Source organism: Thunnus albacares, chromosome 20 (genome assembly GCF_914725855.1).
Source record: "Thunnus albacares chromosome 20, fThuAlb1.1, whole genome shotgun sequence".
NCBI classification, from domain to species: Eukaryota; Metazoa; Chordata; class Actinopteri; order Scombriformes; family Scombridae; genus Thunnus; species Thunnus albacares.
Genome location: NC_058125.1, coordinates 17,119,744 through 17,137,496, shown reverse-complemented (window position 1 = coordinate 17,137,496; position 17,753 = coordinate 17,119,744). Strand labels below are relative to the sequence as shown.

Genomic DNA, 17,753 nt, shown 5'->3' with positions numbered 1-17,753 from the left:
TCTTTCCAAGAAGATAATTAATTGCCTATCATAAGAACCAAAATTCCTCTATTATGGATTTGAATTTATTAAACCACAGGGCCGTAATATAATTTATCAATGTACGGTACCAGTCAAAGGTTTGACTCACCTCCCCATTCACTGGAATGAGGAAGTGTGTTCAAACTTTGGTATTTCTTTGGTAACTTTGGTATTATATATAATAATATCAGGGCCCTGAAGCTGAAGTGGCTAAATGGATTTCAGCCATAATTAATCTTAATATTTAATAACTTAATATTCATACCTGTGCTTCTCCTAATGCAATGTTAAAATGTCTTCTGTGAAAAAGCTCTCCACAAGGATCATGTCTACAAATTATTCAGAAACTGAGACTTCAAACTGAAAACATGTTTATTGAGAGATTCAACTGTTGAAATTATTGTATATTTTTCTCAGAAATATATGAACTAACCAATCACAGAAGTGCAAATCAGCGTATACTGCAGCATGAAACAGTTAATTTATTGTATTGTGTATTGTATTGGGAGTCTAGACCGGTCTATGGTTAACATGTAGCATTTCTGTTATCAGGTTCCTCTTGTACTTGCATCCTTATCAGAGACAGAACAGACACCAAAGTGGAAATAAATAGAAAACATAATGAACAATACAAATGATCTTTGAGACAGGCAAAATGATGCTGGTAGGCCTATTTAACCCATCTGTACTTCCAGGATAAACCACATACTTCCACAACCAAAGAGCTCTGTCTCAGTGTGTTATCAAGGTAGAACAATTTGTCTTCTTTACTTGGACTGCCAACGTGCGGCAGAGTGCAGTCCTTGCAGATTCGCAAAGCATTCATGTTTTTCATGTTATTTACAAGTAAGATAAGACTTGTCACTAAAAGATAACACCTTGTGTATGCTGCTAGTAAGGTAATGTGACTTTGTTCAGCTCTGTGGAAGATGAAACTCAAGCTGAAGTCAGAATCCTGCCGTTTACTTCCTTTTTCCACCGCCGCCGCCAGCCAGAATCATCACCATCCTCATGAAGATGTTCAGTGTGTCCATGTAAATCCCCATACACCTGTAAGATTAACAAGAATACCAGATCCATATCTCGGTGCAAATGCAAGTGCATGACTAACAGTACTCATAACGGCATAAACATATTTTTATTCCATTTTCCAGCTGATTTTAAAGAAATTTTCTGGAGTGACTTACGCATTAATGGGGTCATATTTCTGTACACCATAGAGTGGGTATGTCTCTGCCTTCTTGATGACCTTCTGTGTATCATAGAGGAGGAACATGCTGAACAGGACCAGGCCTCCATAGATGGCCACAGAGTACAGGCCCGCTCCAAACGGCGAGGTAGGCGGCAGGAACATTGATCCTGGACACAGAAACACTCGTGTTAAGGCAAATACAGAGTCTATACAGTCAGGTTGACAGCATACAAACCTAACTGATTAATTAGGTGATTATCTAATTACAATAATCTACCATAAGTTATTATTTATTATTCTTATTATGTATGTTTTGGCGACTGAATTGATATCAAACGTATGTGTAAATGTGTTAAATCTGAACAGTTACATATTGTTCTAATTTGTCTGAAAAGCATCATAATTGGTAGATATGCAAACTTTGATACTCCTTATGTTTTCAAGTAAGAACTGGTCATAGAAGAGACCACTGGACTTCTGTCCATAACTGCCACCAAATGTGACTTCTTATACACTGACTGAACGTGATAAGATAAGTTTTTATTTAGCAAGCTGTTTGTTTTTGTTCTGCACCTGGATCCAACTAAGGTTGGATGTGAGGACTAAAGGCTTCTTTGCTAAGATTTTATCATGAGACCATTATATAATGCCAAAGTAAATTAAGCTGTGTAGAGAAAGTGCCATTACACCACCTGAAAATGGGAATGCCTAACTGATGTGCCATGCATTTGCCATGACATCTCCCTTTAAACGAGTTGATTGCTGTAGTGCATGCTAAGTAATTCATACTGAACCCAGATATTTTCCTATTGTGTGACATCAAGCAAATGAATTTGCATAAATCAAGTGGCCTGTTTGTGTGAAAAATTACACGTAGGGTGTGATTTATTCATCGAGATTTGTTGGTTATAGATTTTGAACTTATGAAGAAGTGAAGTTTCTCACATGGCACTGCAGGGACATAATCATGACAAAAACACTGAATATTTGGCATTTAATACTTAGCTGTAGTATTTAATTTAGCCCTTGATGGAATAATCTCTATTCAGCGAGTACATCATTCATGTATCATGTCATTTGACTTAGTGACAGTTTGGTGGTGAAGATGTTCACACTTCAATTTGTGTAAAGACACAGAACTACATTAATGCAAATGTAACACTTCATTTTAGATACTGTACACTAGAGATATGGCTATATATACATATATACTGTATATGGTGTAGACATGAAGTCAAGTTCAGACTGACAACAGCAATGCATGAAAAAAATGCAGCCTTCTTAAAAAATGTAATAGATACAAAAGCTCAATCCTACTAAATTATGTAGAGCGTTTATACTGTTTACCTTGCAACCCTCGAGATGGGGGATAAAATGATTGTAACCGTGGTAACTTACCAGAGGTGTAAAATTTGAAGCAACTTGCTAATGCAGCATTTCTTTAACACAGTGCCATTTTCAGTCTGAACGCTCAATAACTTGTAGCGTTCACTACTGTCTGTAGTGCAACTGAAAGGGGTTTGTGGGCTGAAACTGTATTGTACTAACCAATAGAGGAGGCGAAGACGACCCCAAACCCGACAGCCAATGGACCACCCATGTTGAGGAACTTCTCACTTGGGGCACACATGGCCACAGTAGACAGACCTCCCACAATGCCTGCTGTGTACCAGGCGGCCCTCATCATCAGAGGGCCCCCCAGGAGAGTAAGGGGCGCGATGACAGCACCCATCACACCTTATCAATAAATAAAACAAAAAGACAATACTATATTTAAAAACAACAACAACACAGGTCTGTGTCACATGTTCACATGCAATGTAGAGGTTTTTAATATGATAGCAGCTATTTCTCTCTGGGGCTTTACATCACTGCCCTCTAGTGTTTAATTGAGGAAACTACAACGAAAAACGCCAGGTTTGAGTGAGACAACACAACAGAATAATAACTTTTCACTAGACATGATCTTACAAACCTGCATGGAGCATCCAAGCGAGGTGTTTGGGCATTGGGCTGTGCTCATATGAAATGGACCTGACCAGCATGCCAGCACCAATCATGGCTGCAAACGTTGCTCCAATAGCCTGGGTTGGAATAAACAGTCAGTGTTCATATTAACAATCTACAAATTCTCCATTTACCTCTGAGCTACTATTGAAATATACAGATATTACTAAACCAGCTCCATAGTGTATTAGCATTCAATTTTAATTTGAAAATAAATGTTGCAATTCAGTCGTCTGTCCATGGTGGGTCCGCTTTGAGTTATGACGCTTACCAGCCAGGATCCTCTCATCATTAGTCCCATAAGTGCCGGGGTCCTGCTCACTGCTACAGCTGACAGAGCTGTCAGTCCAACACTACCTGCAAAGTACATGTAGGTGGAGTGGATCCTGTCTTTCACATACTGAGGCCAGATCCTGCACAGAGAGGAAAGAGCCACATGAAGGTGGAGCTTTTAAAAAGGTACAACACAAACACTTTCTACTGATCCAAGCTGGACAGACTGGCCAACCCTGGAAAAATATGATTTTCAGCTAATTTATGACGACAATGTGGCTGTAAAACCCCAACCAGCCTAAACAGTCTTATGGCTATGGTCAAATAAATATTTTAGAGCTGGTTAATACAACTGCTGTCATTATAAAAATACAGGCTGAATATGAACATGGCTGCTCGATCTATAGAAGCAATCACATCCCTCCTTACATATTGTACTTAATTTGGGGGTGTTTCCTTTTCTTGAAATTTTCCTGAAGAAAGCAAAGTTATAGACTGCAGTGCCCCCCCCCCCCCCCCCCCAACACACACACACACACACACACACCTTGCAGGCCACAAGCCCATTCTGCCTTTTACACACACCCCTCCTGGTAATGTTATTTCAGCAGCACATGCACTTGCTTTTTTTTTTTTTTTTTTTTAAATCGTGCTGTGATCTGCTCCTCTCATTACGGTTATGGGTTTGGCTGCAATAATAATTATGAACACACACTGAAAAGTCACATTTAACAATCTACAACACATGGACAATATAACTTAATGTTGCTTTGCCAACTTAAATGCCTTGTGAACAAGCAAACTAGCTTGCAAGTTACATAACGTTAGGCTAACATTATTAACATTAAAACATTTTCCCAAGGGTCTGCGTTAACTTATATTAACTCAATTCACAATTTCAACCTGTCCACATCCATCCCAGACTGTTTGCCATCACAAAGGAGTCAAAAGAACTGTCCTCACTTGAGGAACCAGCCAGCCGTAGTGAGAGGGGAACGAGAGGGATAAAATCTGTGTCGTGTTTCTGTTGATTTGCAGTCTCTTGAAATGACATTACGCATTTATCAATCATGATCAGGAGGAATGAATCTAGCACCATGATTAGTTGAACTCTCCTTTTGCTTTTTGGCAGGCTGCTGCCTCTTGCTATTAGACTTGAATACTGCACAGTTGAACTCACAGACGTCAACGGCTTTTTGTGTAGTTTAGAGTGACAAATTGTACCAGCACACTCCGATGTAAAAATGTGAACTTGCTACGCACAATGCATACAGGTTGGCAGGTCTGGCTTGAAGATAAAACTTAAGAGCTGCTGTTACTCACACTGCTTTCTCAATGGCGCCGATTTCATTGGACATGCCGAGTCCATAGTAACACAGAGCTCCAAGGCCAACTGCTGCACCTCCAGCCAGAATCATTCTTCCCATGCTGTCAACTAGGAACACAACAACAATTATTTTAGTCGCGTTTTAAAATGTGCGCTATGAAATAAATCATATCACTTAAAAAGTGTTTCAGACAACCACTGTGCCTGTAAGAGGTAAAAGGTTTGCAATTTTTGCATTGTAAGAAATTGTGGCATCATAGTTATTTAATTTTCCATTAAAGAAAGCTTGAAACTATGACCTTAATAAGTACTGGCACAACTATGGTTTCTGACCTGTGTAATATAGAACTAATAGTATTTACTTTTAATTGCGGTATCTGTTGCTGGCTCAAAAGCTGCTTCCTTGAGCTGGTCTCTACTTGTCCTTGCACGGCGGAAACCAAATCTGGCTTTGGAGGAAAATCCCTGGTGAAAGAACAACAAGTATTACACAAAACTGCAAATGTTGATTTAATGGCTAGGATTTCACGCTTAGCCTGAAAACCATCTGGGAGTGGTCAACATGCATCTGGCCAATATTAGTTAGGATTGAGCTTCTAACATTTCGCATTTAAAATATTTAGTTGGCAATCTTGTTAAGGGGGAACAACTGATTTTACGCATTAAATCTATTTACAACTGCATACATGAAAAAAGGTCCACAAAGCCTTTTGTGCCTCCAGAGGGAGCTGCACAAAATCTGATTAGTTGATGTCACTCGAGGCAGCATTGGTTGGGGCTGAAGACTACAAGTCTGAAAATGGAAAAAAAAGGTGTGTAGAGTTAGAAAGAAGTGAGGTTACTAGACCTCTTGTAGCCTGCAGCTCATCTATACTTGAGGCTAGCGGCTCAAGGGGAAATGCCGTATTGATATTTGATCCTTTTAATTTCACTGTCCATAATGAAATGTAATAGGAGTGCAATGCTAAATCAGTAGAGCTCTCATTTAAGAGGACCTTTCCATGAGAACTGATGGGACAAGACTGGCTCAAATTTGCCAATTAGATTTTCTTCTTAGCCCTCATACCGCTGAATCGCTGCCAACATATTTAATTTTGTAATGATGCTGCCATTCAGTCTGAATATCATGCTGCAGTTGTCTACCCTCAGCGCCAGCTTTCTACTAATTACTTTGATCAGAACCCAGAGCAAGGGAAATGGTCAAATCTTAGACATCAAATGTGTTTCAAACAATATCCAGTTTACATGACAAAATTTAGAGGCCACATTCTCTGGCATTTTATCTAATTCTAGTCTGTGTAGACTTAGTTTCTAGACCTTATCTGCCAAGAATGAGAGAAACTGCTAATAGGACAAGTCAAGAAATCTCTGATTTGAAGGTTGTTGTATTACATGCAATATTTTAGGGGTTTGTTTCAGTACATTACATCCACTATTTGATGCAATCATGTCTATTGTTGTGAACCAAGACACATAAAAAGAAAGATCTTAGTGAGAGTAGAATATTGTAGTAGCATGTGTGAGCTGACACAATAATAATGTTACAGTGCATGCACCACTCAAACACCATGTTAGGGAGCCATGTATGCCATCCTGAGAATTAACTCTACCTGCTGGGGCCTGAGCAGGGGTGGACAGGCCTTCAGGGTGGGTACTCTCAGGGCTGGGGAGCCCTGGGTCAGCACAGGACGGAGCCCGGCGAGCGGGAGGCTCCTCAGGCACGTCAGCCTCGCCACCAGCATAGTTACGACGATTTATTATCCTCTATCTGTCAGAAAGATAAACAGAGCGTCAGCTAAATGAGACAAGACAGACAGGCGTGATACATTTCTATTTGTTCATGTTTGTGTCCCAAACCAGTTAGGCAACAAGGTTTAAGTGTTCTAGCAATGACACAAACCAGTTAGTGAGGAAGATAAACCTCTGTATCATCACACTGAACGTGCGTTAAGTAAGCTAGCTAACGTTAGCTTGAATAACATAACTGCGTAGACTCCAGTAACTACAAGCATTTTAAATACCAGTATTGCTGTGTTTAAGTCTAACTAAATGCATTAACTGTTCACTTAAAAATGAGTTTCCTGCTGTAATCTTGTTGTTTTTTAAGATACTTAGCTTAAAGTTAAGGTTACATACCGAGAGAGCAGACTTTGTCGTTCACCTTTCTAGATACAAGTGCGCAAGTTCCTGACGCAATTGTTTTGCAACCTTCCTGAAGATTCTCAATATGTGCGTCATCATTAAGCGACAGGTTTCATGGGAGTTGTAGTTCTAAATCAGTCAGCCCTTCGTAATCCTATAATACTGTAGCATAATCAGTGGTTCAGATACTTTACTTACCCCTGAGTGATGTATTACTATATATTATTATTGCTGTTTGCGTAATAAGAAAAAAAAACTCTTTCTATTCAGGAAGTCTTTTTCATCTTAACTCTAATAAATTATTTTCTTTTTGTTGTGTGGTCTGTTATTAATACTGTAGCACTTTGAGTTTCACTGTGAATGAAAAGTGCGGTACAAATTAAATGTATAATAATAATAATAATAATAATAATAATGATAATGTGTTAATGTTGTAACAACTGGAAAAGTTAGAGACATTTTAACCATTTTACACAATGTTGGGAGTTTAAATCTATGAAATAAATATATAAATCATATTTCATAAACTGACTTCATGTTAAATTTTAATCTGCAAAGTAACACTTTTTGTATAGTTCAGCAGTTTAGTAAGTTACTTTCCACTGCAGATAATATAATATAATATAATATAATATAATATAATATAATATAATATAATATAATATAATAGACAGGCCTATCTGTATGTACAGGTTTCTGTAAAAGTTGAGATGCAGTTTGTGGTTTTCTCCACTAGATGGAGTGCTTCGTCTTTTGTTGTGGCTACATCAATATCTAATATAAAATAGGCCTAAATAACAGTAACACATAAAGACAAAATTACCACAATATTAGGCCAACATCTCATTGTCAACCCTAACATTGTTTATCATGTGGTTTATAGGTGTAAAGTTAATTTTGTTATCTGTTATTAGAAGCAGAGGGTCTGTGAAGGGTCCTGGCAGTGCGCCTCGTGCCTGAAGCTCCGCTCCTTTGGTCCAAACTTTGCCATGTGATCCACTGGTTCGCAACTGTTGGATTGACTTGTCATTCAGTTCACCGGGCAGCCTGACCCGCAGCCTCCTTCATCATGTTTCCATCTGATCCACAGGTTTTACGCACTAAAAGTAGTCCTGCTGCTTGTCTTGGATTGGACTGTTTTTCGTCACACGAGTGAACTAGTCTTGGGAAGTAATGGGATTAATTTCTACCCGAAGTCGCTCTTTGAGGAAAGGCTGATCAACTTCAGGGATTAAACGAAGCGGGACGCATTCAGACACCGCAGCTCATCACAATGGTGGGTATGGGAAGCGGACACGCTGTTCCTCATATTATTATATACCCTTTTTGAAACTTAAACAACATAAATTAATAATATCACATGGGTGGATTATTAAGCTTTACAGAAAAAAATACACTATAAAGTCACTCCACAGTTCCTTATAGAAGTCACTTGAGGGAGGGTGACCTTTCATTAATAGTCTTTTTATTAACAAGGCATGACTTCAGTTTGGCTGACTTGTCCTTTTGACCTTTAAATGCAACGCATGTTCTCCAGAGACCCAAACCACAGTTGTAAAAGAAAAGTCTGACTTTTCCCCCATTTAACTTTCTGTTAAATCTGTCTGTTTAGAAACTGACAGCAAATTTACTTTTAAAGTAACATCCATGCATGTTTTTTGACTTACAAGTGTTCTGCATGACCATCACATCTACAAATTCAAGTGCAAAATCACCACATTGTCCAAGAGATATTTTATCAACAAGAGCATGAATCTCTCCTACACTACAATCTTGATTAAACCTGTTGCCTGCATGCCATACTCCCCCGCATCCCCACCCTTACTGATTTAGCTGAAGTGCTTCTTTTGATAAAAAAAGACATAAGCTGCCAAGAAATAATCCCCAACACTGCATTAATGAAATAGTTAATTGTAATCATATACCATGTTGATACAGTCACATTGATTTATAGAATTAAAGATGAGATTCTTACTTAGAAGTATTTTGGACCAGTTTGTTACAGGTTAACTGATACTGTGTGTGCACAAGGGATATTACACTGCCAGTAACCATAGCAACTAGGGCTGGGTGATATGGACAAGATCAAATATTGTGATATTTTTGTCCAAATACCTCAATATCGATGTTGTGACAATATTGTAGGGATGACAATTGGTGCTTTCACAAAATATTTACACAATGAGATTTTTGATGAATAATCACCAGTAATGTGGATATAATAACTAAGTGGGTAAAGACAAATAATAAAACAGAACAGTCTGGTAAGTTCATTACCTTACTGTAATGCAGACTTTAAAACCAGGAAAAGATAACACTTATGCCATATCACGATATTACAATATCCAAACTCTAGGATGATATCTCACCTCCTATCATGATATCGATATAATATCAATATATTGCCCAACCCTAATAGCAACAATTACCAGATAGCTTGTAACACTCACTGAAATAGGCCTAAGTATTAGTTTTACTGACAACAAATAAACTTTGAAGAGATTTGAATACAGCCCACTTTGCTTACCTTTGGTAAGTGGCCATAACATGTAGTGCATGAGATAATATAGGCCTACTCCTAATATACTGTAGGTGTCCTGATATAGAAACTAATGCACTCTGTCACAGTATTATAATTTTGTATTGTGATATGGGCCTACTGTATATAATGATAGAGTTTAAATGGCAAATTATTGTTTATATTTTCTGGAAAGTCAATTGAGAAACAGTTTAGATAGTGGTGGAATATAATAAAGTGCATTTACTCAAGTACTGTACTTAAGTACAGTTTTGAGGTACTTGTACTTTGTGTATATATATGTAAAATGATCATTTATAAAATATGAACAGTCATAGATTGCACTACCCAACAGTAAATTATTTCTACCTTGACAACATTAAAATTGTGCTTATGAGTATCTCTCAAAGAATCAGTATTGATACCCCAATAATATGTATATATATATGTGTAAATATAACACTTTAAATGTACTTTTTAATACTTTAAGTAGATTTTGCCATCAATACTTGTAATAAATGTACTTTTACTTAAGTAGGATTTTGAATACAGGACTTTTACTTGTAATGAAGTATTTTTTTTGTCATTGTAGAATTGCTACTTTTACTTCAGTAAAATATCTCAGTACTTCTTCCACTGCTGAGTTTACATAAAATTACCAGGTGAGAATGTTTGTTTTTGGCTAATCCAGTTAATTAAATAGCTTACTTGAAAAATCAAGGTACAACATGTCCAAAATAATCTTCAACAACCAAAAATATAGGTCATAAAAAATCATACAGAAAAACCTCTGATGGTTGACAAACTTTCTTTCATCTCACGGTATATATCATCATATCGCCTAACAGCACTATAGTATTTTTCCTGTATTGACACACCTCGTCCTGTAATGGTAACTTAGCCTGAACACTGTGTTTCAGACAGCACTTCTGACATCTGACAACATTGCTTTCTAACAACAATATGATTTGAATGGAATATTCATTGGTATTTAGTGTACATCTGTAATACTATAGTGGCTGACTGGTGTTTAATTTGTCTTCACATAAGATTTACATTAAATAAGAAGCAGCTATTAAAAGCATTTGTAACAAAATGATAAATGGTGTAGTGGCGGTTTTGTTATGAGCAGATGATCAAACGTGTCATATGCCTCAGCGGTTTATGAATATTCAAAAATGTCAGCTCGTGTGTGTGTTTTTTTATTACTTTACACAGCAGATGCAATAAGCTGAGATAATTGGTGTAGATCTAATTTACCATATAAATGACAAAACCTCAGACCACTTATTTTCTTGATAAATTCTTGATGTAGATTTTTTTTAATCATACAGTATATGGAGAGAACTAAAACTGCTTAAATACATACTACGTCCCACACAACCACTCTGATATAGAAAAAGTACTGTAAATTTATGTCAAATAAACTTTTTCACTGAGAGAACAGTAATCTTTCACTCATGTCTTATTCATCAGGCCAAATCATTTTTTGAGCTCGTCTTAATTTGTTCAGGTACAGTTGCACTAGAAAATAAACTGCAGAATAAATATGCTGTACTATAATTGTAATCTGTTGGTTTTAGACAAACCGTGGCTATATTTGTACAATGATAAATTATCACCGAGGGCTTAAAGACTCAGTAATTTCCCCTGGTGCAGCCAACTATCTGACCAGTTCTACATGACTTGTAATATCCAGGGGCTTAGTCACTGACCCTGTGACGTGTGAATGACCTGGGAGTTTATGTTCCGCGATCTCAGCCCAAGGGGGGTTTAGAGTCACTCCTGTGTAAAGAGACCTTTGTGGTTGTGGCATGCGGCAGGGTGGTGCAAGACGGAGCTGATTTTTCCTCCTGGTGAAAACGTGTCTCAGTACACAGGCTGTTCACCTTTTCATTACACACTGGTCCACGTCAACAGTGCTCTATTTGAGCTGTAATCTTCCCATTCCCTCTTAGAGAATTTCACAGGCACTGTCCAACCATGCCCTGTGTTTAGACTGCAGTCATTTGGACTGGCTTCTATGCTCAAAACTGGCTTGGGACAGATGTTGCGACAGGATGTGAGAACTGGATCTCCAGATGCATTACACAGAAACTCAAAGAGATTCAGGCTCATCAGAATTCAGAAAATGATGGCCATGTATTTGCAAGCACTGGCAAGCTTTCATTTCCTACACAGTGCTACTTGTTTTGTGTCAAACACATGACTACCTTGCTGAAGTGAGTGAAAAGGTTGGTCTGTTGGTAGTGGCTCTGCTGATTAATAGCAGCAGTTTCACTAATGTGTTGCCCTTGAGGCTAGACCTTCAAACATTTAACAATGATCCATAAGAAATCGCAGACACACTCAGGATTCAGTTTGTGGCACCTGACAGATCCAATAAACAAATGTTTTCACAAACCCAGACGTCTGATTCAGGATTTTAAAAAGACCTACTGTAGACATTTGTTTGCTTACTTGTGTACTTTTTCAGCTCTTCACAAGCATCTCTTTAAAATTTCTAACTCAAGCATTTTTGTGGGCACACATCAAAATCACACTTTGCCAATTTCCCTAAGGGTGGAGACTGTCTCATTTACTCTTGTTGTGTTATTGACCTCTTTCACTGGCACATGAGGTAGGGAGGATTATGGTAAAATCTGAAGATTAGTAAGGGATCTGAGCCAAGCTACCATTATCTCAAAAGTGAACTAATCTTACTAATCTTTCAGGAATGTGCAAGATATTCCCAAATATGCATCATTAAATCCACCCTTATCTTCATTTGACTACCTGCTGTCTTCCCTCTACAGACTTACAGAAGAACTAAAAGGCCTGCAGGCTCAGAGCACTTCAGTGTATGACTCCATGACAGACAAGCTTTTCCCCTTCATTTCTGTACTGTACAGTTATACCTCTTAGCATTTGGACATGTGTCCTCCTCAGTGTCTGTCAGTATTTCAGAGGAACAAAGGCATATTATGAGGAAACTGTGAGCCATTGGCCCATCACCAGATGGTCTACCTTACCAATAGCCCATGTTAGTGTTGAAAAGATCTCCTCCCAGTGTTGACATGGAAGAGCAGCTGGCAGTTTGGACCACAGGCTGCTCTAAACCTTCACCATTGGGAAGAAGGATTATCATTCTAAACCAGACAGCTCTGAGTTTTTGAGCAAACTGCTTTGCATTTTTGGAATTACAGTTAATTACAAAACTTTGCTTGATTGTGGTCTGTCACTTGTTTTTCATTTGTGCCTTCACAGTTGTTTTTCAGCTCATTTTTAAATAACTTATACTCAGACAGACTCATAAATAGTTTCTCTGTGTGCACCAACCTTCAGTCTTGCTTGGTGGGTGGGCATGTTCCTGAAATGCACTGGTGCACTTAAAGATAACAAGGACTTCCTCGTGGGAATGACTGGATTAGATTGCAGAAATACACACTCAGCTATTTTCTATTCTTACCTTGTTATGTTATATTTTTGTCTCTGAGTAAATTCACTCCATTTTAGAATACAGTACAGTGATGATGTGGATGCCTACAAATAGAGGAAGATAAGACACACGGGAAGGAAAGGTACTTTGTCTAACCACTACTCTGACTAGGCATCACAGTGCAGTTTTACATATGCAACAATAGACTGTCAACTTCCCCATATGATGACTACTTAAAACAAATATCTTTCAGTGTTCCGACAGAAAGAATTGAGACCCAAGTAGCTGCTCTCAGGCACGCTCAACTGTGCAAAATGTGTAAATGACAGGTTGATGTTCATTTCATTTACAGGATGAAACATCGACTACAACAGGGAATACAAATAACTGGAAGGCTCTTTAAGAAGGCGACTGGAGACTTGTGAGATTGGCAGAACCTATTAAGAAGCAGTCTGTAAAAGCACATCCAGGCACAGCTACATCTAAGAATGAGGATCAAATACACAATATCCATCGTCTTTTTTGTGGCACTCGTTATCATTGAGAAGGAAAACAACATTATCTCAAGGTAAGTCCATTTCAGTGATCAATGGAGCGCTTTGTGATTTCCAGCAGGTTTATGTAAGTTTATCTCCTCCAAGCTTGAAACATATTTTACCAAAACCTCCTTCAGCAACACAAAATTGCTGCAAATGTCAAGTTTGATATTGAGGTTATGACTTCTTTCTCTTAACTTTGAAAATAACATAACTGTGATTCCTCTCACACTTTCAGGGTGTCAGATAAGCTTACCTTAAAGCAGACCCCCCAGACCCCTCTACAGCCTAGTGGTTTTTCCCACTTACTGCAGAAACACAATGCTTCCTTCACCTCATTCAGCAAGATGAACTCTGCCTTCACACTGATGAAGCGGCGCCTGGAGAACTACAGCGAGCACCAGGAGGTGATGACAAAGGGAAGGAAACATATCCTCCTCTTAGCCACCACCAGGACAGGTTCCTCGTTTGTGGGCGAGTTCTTCAACCAACAGGGCGACAACATGTTTTACCTGTTTGAGCCATTGTGGCACGTGGAGAAGATGTTAACGTTGGAGACTGGCGGCACCAATGCTACAGCAGCAGCCAAGGCATACCGTGACGTGCTCCAGCAGCTCTTTCTGTGTGACTTCTCCCTGCTGGAGAGCTTCCTCGACCCCCTCCCTGTGGATCACATCACCACCGCCCTCTTCCGCAGGGAGTCAAGCAGCTCCCTGTGTGAAGAGTCAGTCTGCAGCCCGGTCATCAAAGGGGTCTTTGAGCGGTATCGCTGCAAGACCAGGCGCTGTGGGCCCCTGAATCTGACTTTGGCGTCTGAGTCCTGCCTCCAGAAGGAGCACAGGGCCATCAAGTCGGTGAGGGTGCGCCAGTTGGAGACCCTCCGTCCTTTGGTTGAGGACCCACGTCTAGACGTGAAATTCATTCAGCTTGTTCGGGATCCTCGGGCTGTACTAGCCTCACGCATGGTGGCCTTTGCTGCCAAGTACAAGAACTGGAAACAGTGGGCCATGGATGGAGATGTGCCTATTGATGATGACGAGGTGAGAAAGCTGAAGGGGAACTGCGACAACATCAGGATGTCTGCAGAGGTTGGCCTCAGACAGCCACCATGGCTGCGCAGGCGATACATGCTGGTGCGGTACGAGGACATTGCCAGGTTCCCAATGAAGAAGGCAACCGAGATGTACAAGTTTACTGGAATCCCATTCACTCCACAAGTGAAATCCTGGATCCTGAAGAATACGCAGGCCTCCAAAGAGACAAGTGGTGTTTACTCTACACAGAAAAACTCCTCAGAACAAGTAGAGAAATGGAGGTTCAATATACCATTCAAAATAGCCCAGGTTGTACAAAAAGTGTGCGGGCCGACGCTTAAGCTTTTTGGATACAAATTTGTGAGCAGTGAAGAAATGCTAACAGATAAATCAGTTAGTTTGATTGAGGATAAAGTGTTCAACTTTTTATAGACTTTGACCAACATGAACTCTGAACCCTGATGCATGAAAAACCATCCTTCGGAAAACTCTGGAATGACTGATATTTATTAGGGTCTTTTATCCTGATACAGAGAACTATATATTTTCTGATAGCGTACTATTTAAAGTTTTTTTACTATTTAAAATAGTTTGATGAAGAAAATGTATTGTTGAGCACAAAATACATAAAAGCTTTTAACTATTGAAGCAAGGATGTTTGAAATAATGTTGAAACCTTACATATGGGTATAACATGGGGAAAATAGGAAGCTATCTTTGTTTTTGCACTCTTAACTATTTTCTCTGTCCACCCCAAATTATATTGTTTGCTTGTCCTGCAAGTCTGTCTCAAATTTAATTTCTTAGCAAATATAGGAAAGTCCTGGGGGAGATAGCTATGGGTTTGTGAACAATAATGAGCTGTTTCAAATACTTTCAAGAACCTCCATTAGTTATTTTCATTCAGCCACTCCTAAGTTAGCAACATAAGCTGCTTTTAGACCAAAGAAACTTGAAATGTAATGTCCAAAAGAATGAACTGCTTTGTATATAAATGCTCATGGTAGGAAGAGGAAATACCAATGTTTTGCCAGGTAATTTCTACGTAAGAGATTAAGAAGTAATGTTCCATGCTAATTTATTTATACTTTGCTAAAAGGTCCTTTAACTCCAGCTCTGAATGTACTCCACAGGTTTTTTTCTTCCCTGCAGGGGTACCTTCCTTGCACACGTACTGTACACTGTAGGTTGCTGTACATGCATGTTTGTAATTGGCCAAAAGTTGTTTGAAGTTGTCCTCAGGACTGTAAGGACCTATTTTGTAAAAACAGATGTTTACACTGCTACTGTATGCAAACATTCCAACTGCAGCTGGTTTGCAGGATTGTGCGAGGTTTGTCAGCAAGTCTCTGTCTGTTGACACAAGTCTCTTGGCTAGTGATAAAAAGAGGCCCTGATACTCTGGTCTGACAGGCTAGGTGCTGATGATCCAGGCTGTTTCTTTTGCAATTTGCTTGTTACAATAAACCTGCTTTTACATTGACTGTAAAACGTCTCATTTTAGTGAGGACACAATTTTGACAATTTTGCAACTGTAGCAAGCTGTTACACACTGTTATAGCTGTCATTGTCCTAACTTGTGTGAAAGACTTTCACATTTAAATGACATGAGCACAACTTCTCCATTTTGTCATCTTTGTCAGTTATCTTTTTAACGGTCATACAGCCTTTTAGCAAAGATAACGTGAAAGGAAGTAAATGCAATGAAAAAGATACATACACACACACACACACAAACCAGAAACACAAAAAACAGAAGCATCTTTAAATATAATGCACAAATGCACAGTAAAAAGCTACCCCGCAATAAATAGTACCTCTGTAAAGCTTCTAGAGGAATATCCCACTTCACTCAGTGTAAGTGAGGGTCTCCTAATGACTAAAGCCTGTCTTTGCCAATGCAGTTACCCTAAACACATAGACACTACATTAGCAAAGAGGAACAGTGGGCACAAGTATACTAGTATACTCGTCAACACTGAAAGACCCTTCACAAAGTACAGCCTCAAAAATTACCAAAGTTGAATCAGTGCCTCTCTAGACACAGTTTCAAACAAGATGTCTACAACCACACAACATGGTTAGTGGTATAATGTTTATCATGTGGACCATCTTAGTTTAGCACGTTAGCATGCCAGCAATTAATACTAGACAGTACAGCTGTGGCTGATGGGAATGTAATTAGTGAGTAGGTATTTGGTCATAAAACAAAGTATTGCAAAAATTTCAATTTTGACCTGATAATGGCACTAACTGGAAAGTTAAATCCAGAGGGGGACATGAATGTCTGTACCAAATTTCATAGCAAACTATCCAATAGTTGTTTAAATATTCTACTAAAATCCTTAGTTCTCTGGGGACCACAAATATCTGCACAGACTTTCTTTGCAATCCATCCAATATTTGTTTAGATATTTCAGTCTCGATCAATAATAATAATAATGATAAAGTTTATTTATCAAGCATTTATCAAAACCAGAAATTACAAAGTGCCTCACAAGGACAAAAATGACAAACCAAAAATCAAACATATGCAGGCAAATTCCACAAAATTAAGGGAATAGGGTAAAGAAAATACATCTTCAGAAGCAAAACAATAAAAATAAGAATAGGAAATGTAAAAAATATAATTTAAAAGCCTTTTGAAAGAAATGTGTTTTAAGAAGCGATTTAAAAGAAGACACTGCAAGTCTGAGTTCATCGGGCAGGTTGTTAATAGTGGTGCTGCCCTAACAGCAAAAGCTCTGTCCTCTTTAGTCTTACATCTTGACATGGGAACTGCCAACAGATTCCTGTCTGAGGACCTCAGACTATGTGCAGGTTGATAAGGGGCAAGTAGTTCAGAAATATAGTCTGGAGCAAGTCCATGAAGTGCTGTAAAAGTCATAAGTAGAATCTTAAAATCGATTCTGTAATTAACTGGTAACCAATGTAGCATGTATGATGGTTTCTGTTTCTGAAGCTCAGACATGAAAGGATTTTAGCAATGTGTCTTAGATGATAAAAGCAGGATTGGACAATCTTACCGACATGAATTTCAAAATTCAGGTTGGAATCAAATAAGACACCTAGATTTCTGACAGAAGACTTAGTGTTGTTGGAAAAGGGGCCAAGTGAGGATTTTAAATCTATATGCATATAATCAGGGCCAATGATAAAGATCTTATTTTTATCTGGATTTAAGTTAAGATAGTTAGCAGACATCCAGTTTTTAATGTTAATTAGACACTCTTTTATGGTGGATAAGCTGGTGGAGTTTTCAGGCTTCACTGGGATATATAGCTG

General features: G+C 38.6%; 3 protein-coding genes across 6 annotated transcripts in view; 1 reads left to right on the top strand and 2 right to left on the bottom strand.

Moving 5' to 3' along the window:
- The window catches only part of LOC122970702 (cadherin-related family member 1), a 106,057-nt gene that overhangs the window by 17,446 nt on the left and 70,858 nt on the right, over window positions 1–17,753 (bottom strand). The gene's annotated exons all lie outside the window — the stretch shown is intronic.
- Window positions 376–7,065, bottom strand: ghitm (growth hormone inducible transmembrane protein). The gene is made up of 9 exons (XM_044336869.1): window positions 6,957–7,065; window positions 6,431–6,588; window positions 5,183–5,285; window positions 4,817–4,928; window positions 3,492–3,633; window positions 3,189–3,297; window positions 2,762–2,950; window positions 1,209–1,380; window positions 376–1,071 (listed from the first exon to the last, which is right to left on the bottom strand). Exons 2-9 carry the CDS (start codon window positions 6,560–6,562, stop codon window positions 984–986), a joined length of 1,047 nt encoding a protein of 348 aa, XP_044192804.1. The 5' UTR covers window positions 6,563–6,588; window positions 6,957–7,065; the 3' UTR covers window positions 376–983.
- On the top strand, window positions 7,358–15,951 carry LOC122970705 (carbohydrate sulfotransferase 3-like). 3 transcript variants are annotated; one of them, XM_044336867.1, is made up of 3 exons: window positions 7,358–8,238; window positions 13,251–13,466; window positions 13,673–15,951. In XM_044336867.1, the coding sequence occupies exons 2-3, from the start codon at window positions 13,387–13,389 to the stop codon at window positions 14,898–14,900; spliced, it is 1,308 nt and encodes a 435-aa protein (XP_044192802.1). In that variant the 5' UTR covers window positions 7,358–8,238; window positions 13,251–13,386; the 3' UTR covers window positions 14,901–15,951. The 3 variants fall into 3 exon arrangements, with proteins under 3 accessions (XP_044192802.1, XP_044192803.1, XP_044192801.1); XM_044336868.1 differs by lacking the exon at window positions 7,358–8,238 and adding an exon at window positions 9,161–13,040; XM_044336866.1 differs by lacking the exon at window positions 7,358–8,238 and having other exon boundaries at window positions 9,161–13,466.

Excerpts from the sequence above, each read along its gene's own strand:
- ghitm (XM_044336869.1), bottom strand. The coding sequence starts at position 6,562 with ATGCTGGTGGCGAGGCTGACGTGCCTGAGGAGCCTCCCGCTCGCCGGG. Across the intron at positions 3,298-3,491 it reads TGATGAGAGGATCCTGGCTG|GCTATTGGAGCAACGTTTGC; the intron begins GTAAGCGTCATA and ends ATTCCAACCCAG. Across the intron at positions 1,072-1,208 it reads AAATATGACCCCATTAATGC|GTGTATGGGGATTTACATGG; the intron begins GTAAGTCACTCC and ends TTAATCTTACAG.
- LOC122970705 (XM_044336867.1), top strand. The coding sequence starts at position 13,387 with ATGAGGATCAAATACACAATATCCATCGTCTTTTTTGTGGCACTCGTT. Across the intron at positions 13,467-13,672 it reads GAAAACAACATTATCTCAAG|GGTGTCAGATAAGCTTACCT; the intron begins GTAAGTCCATTT and ends TCACACTTTCAG.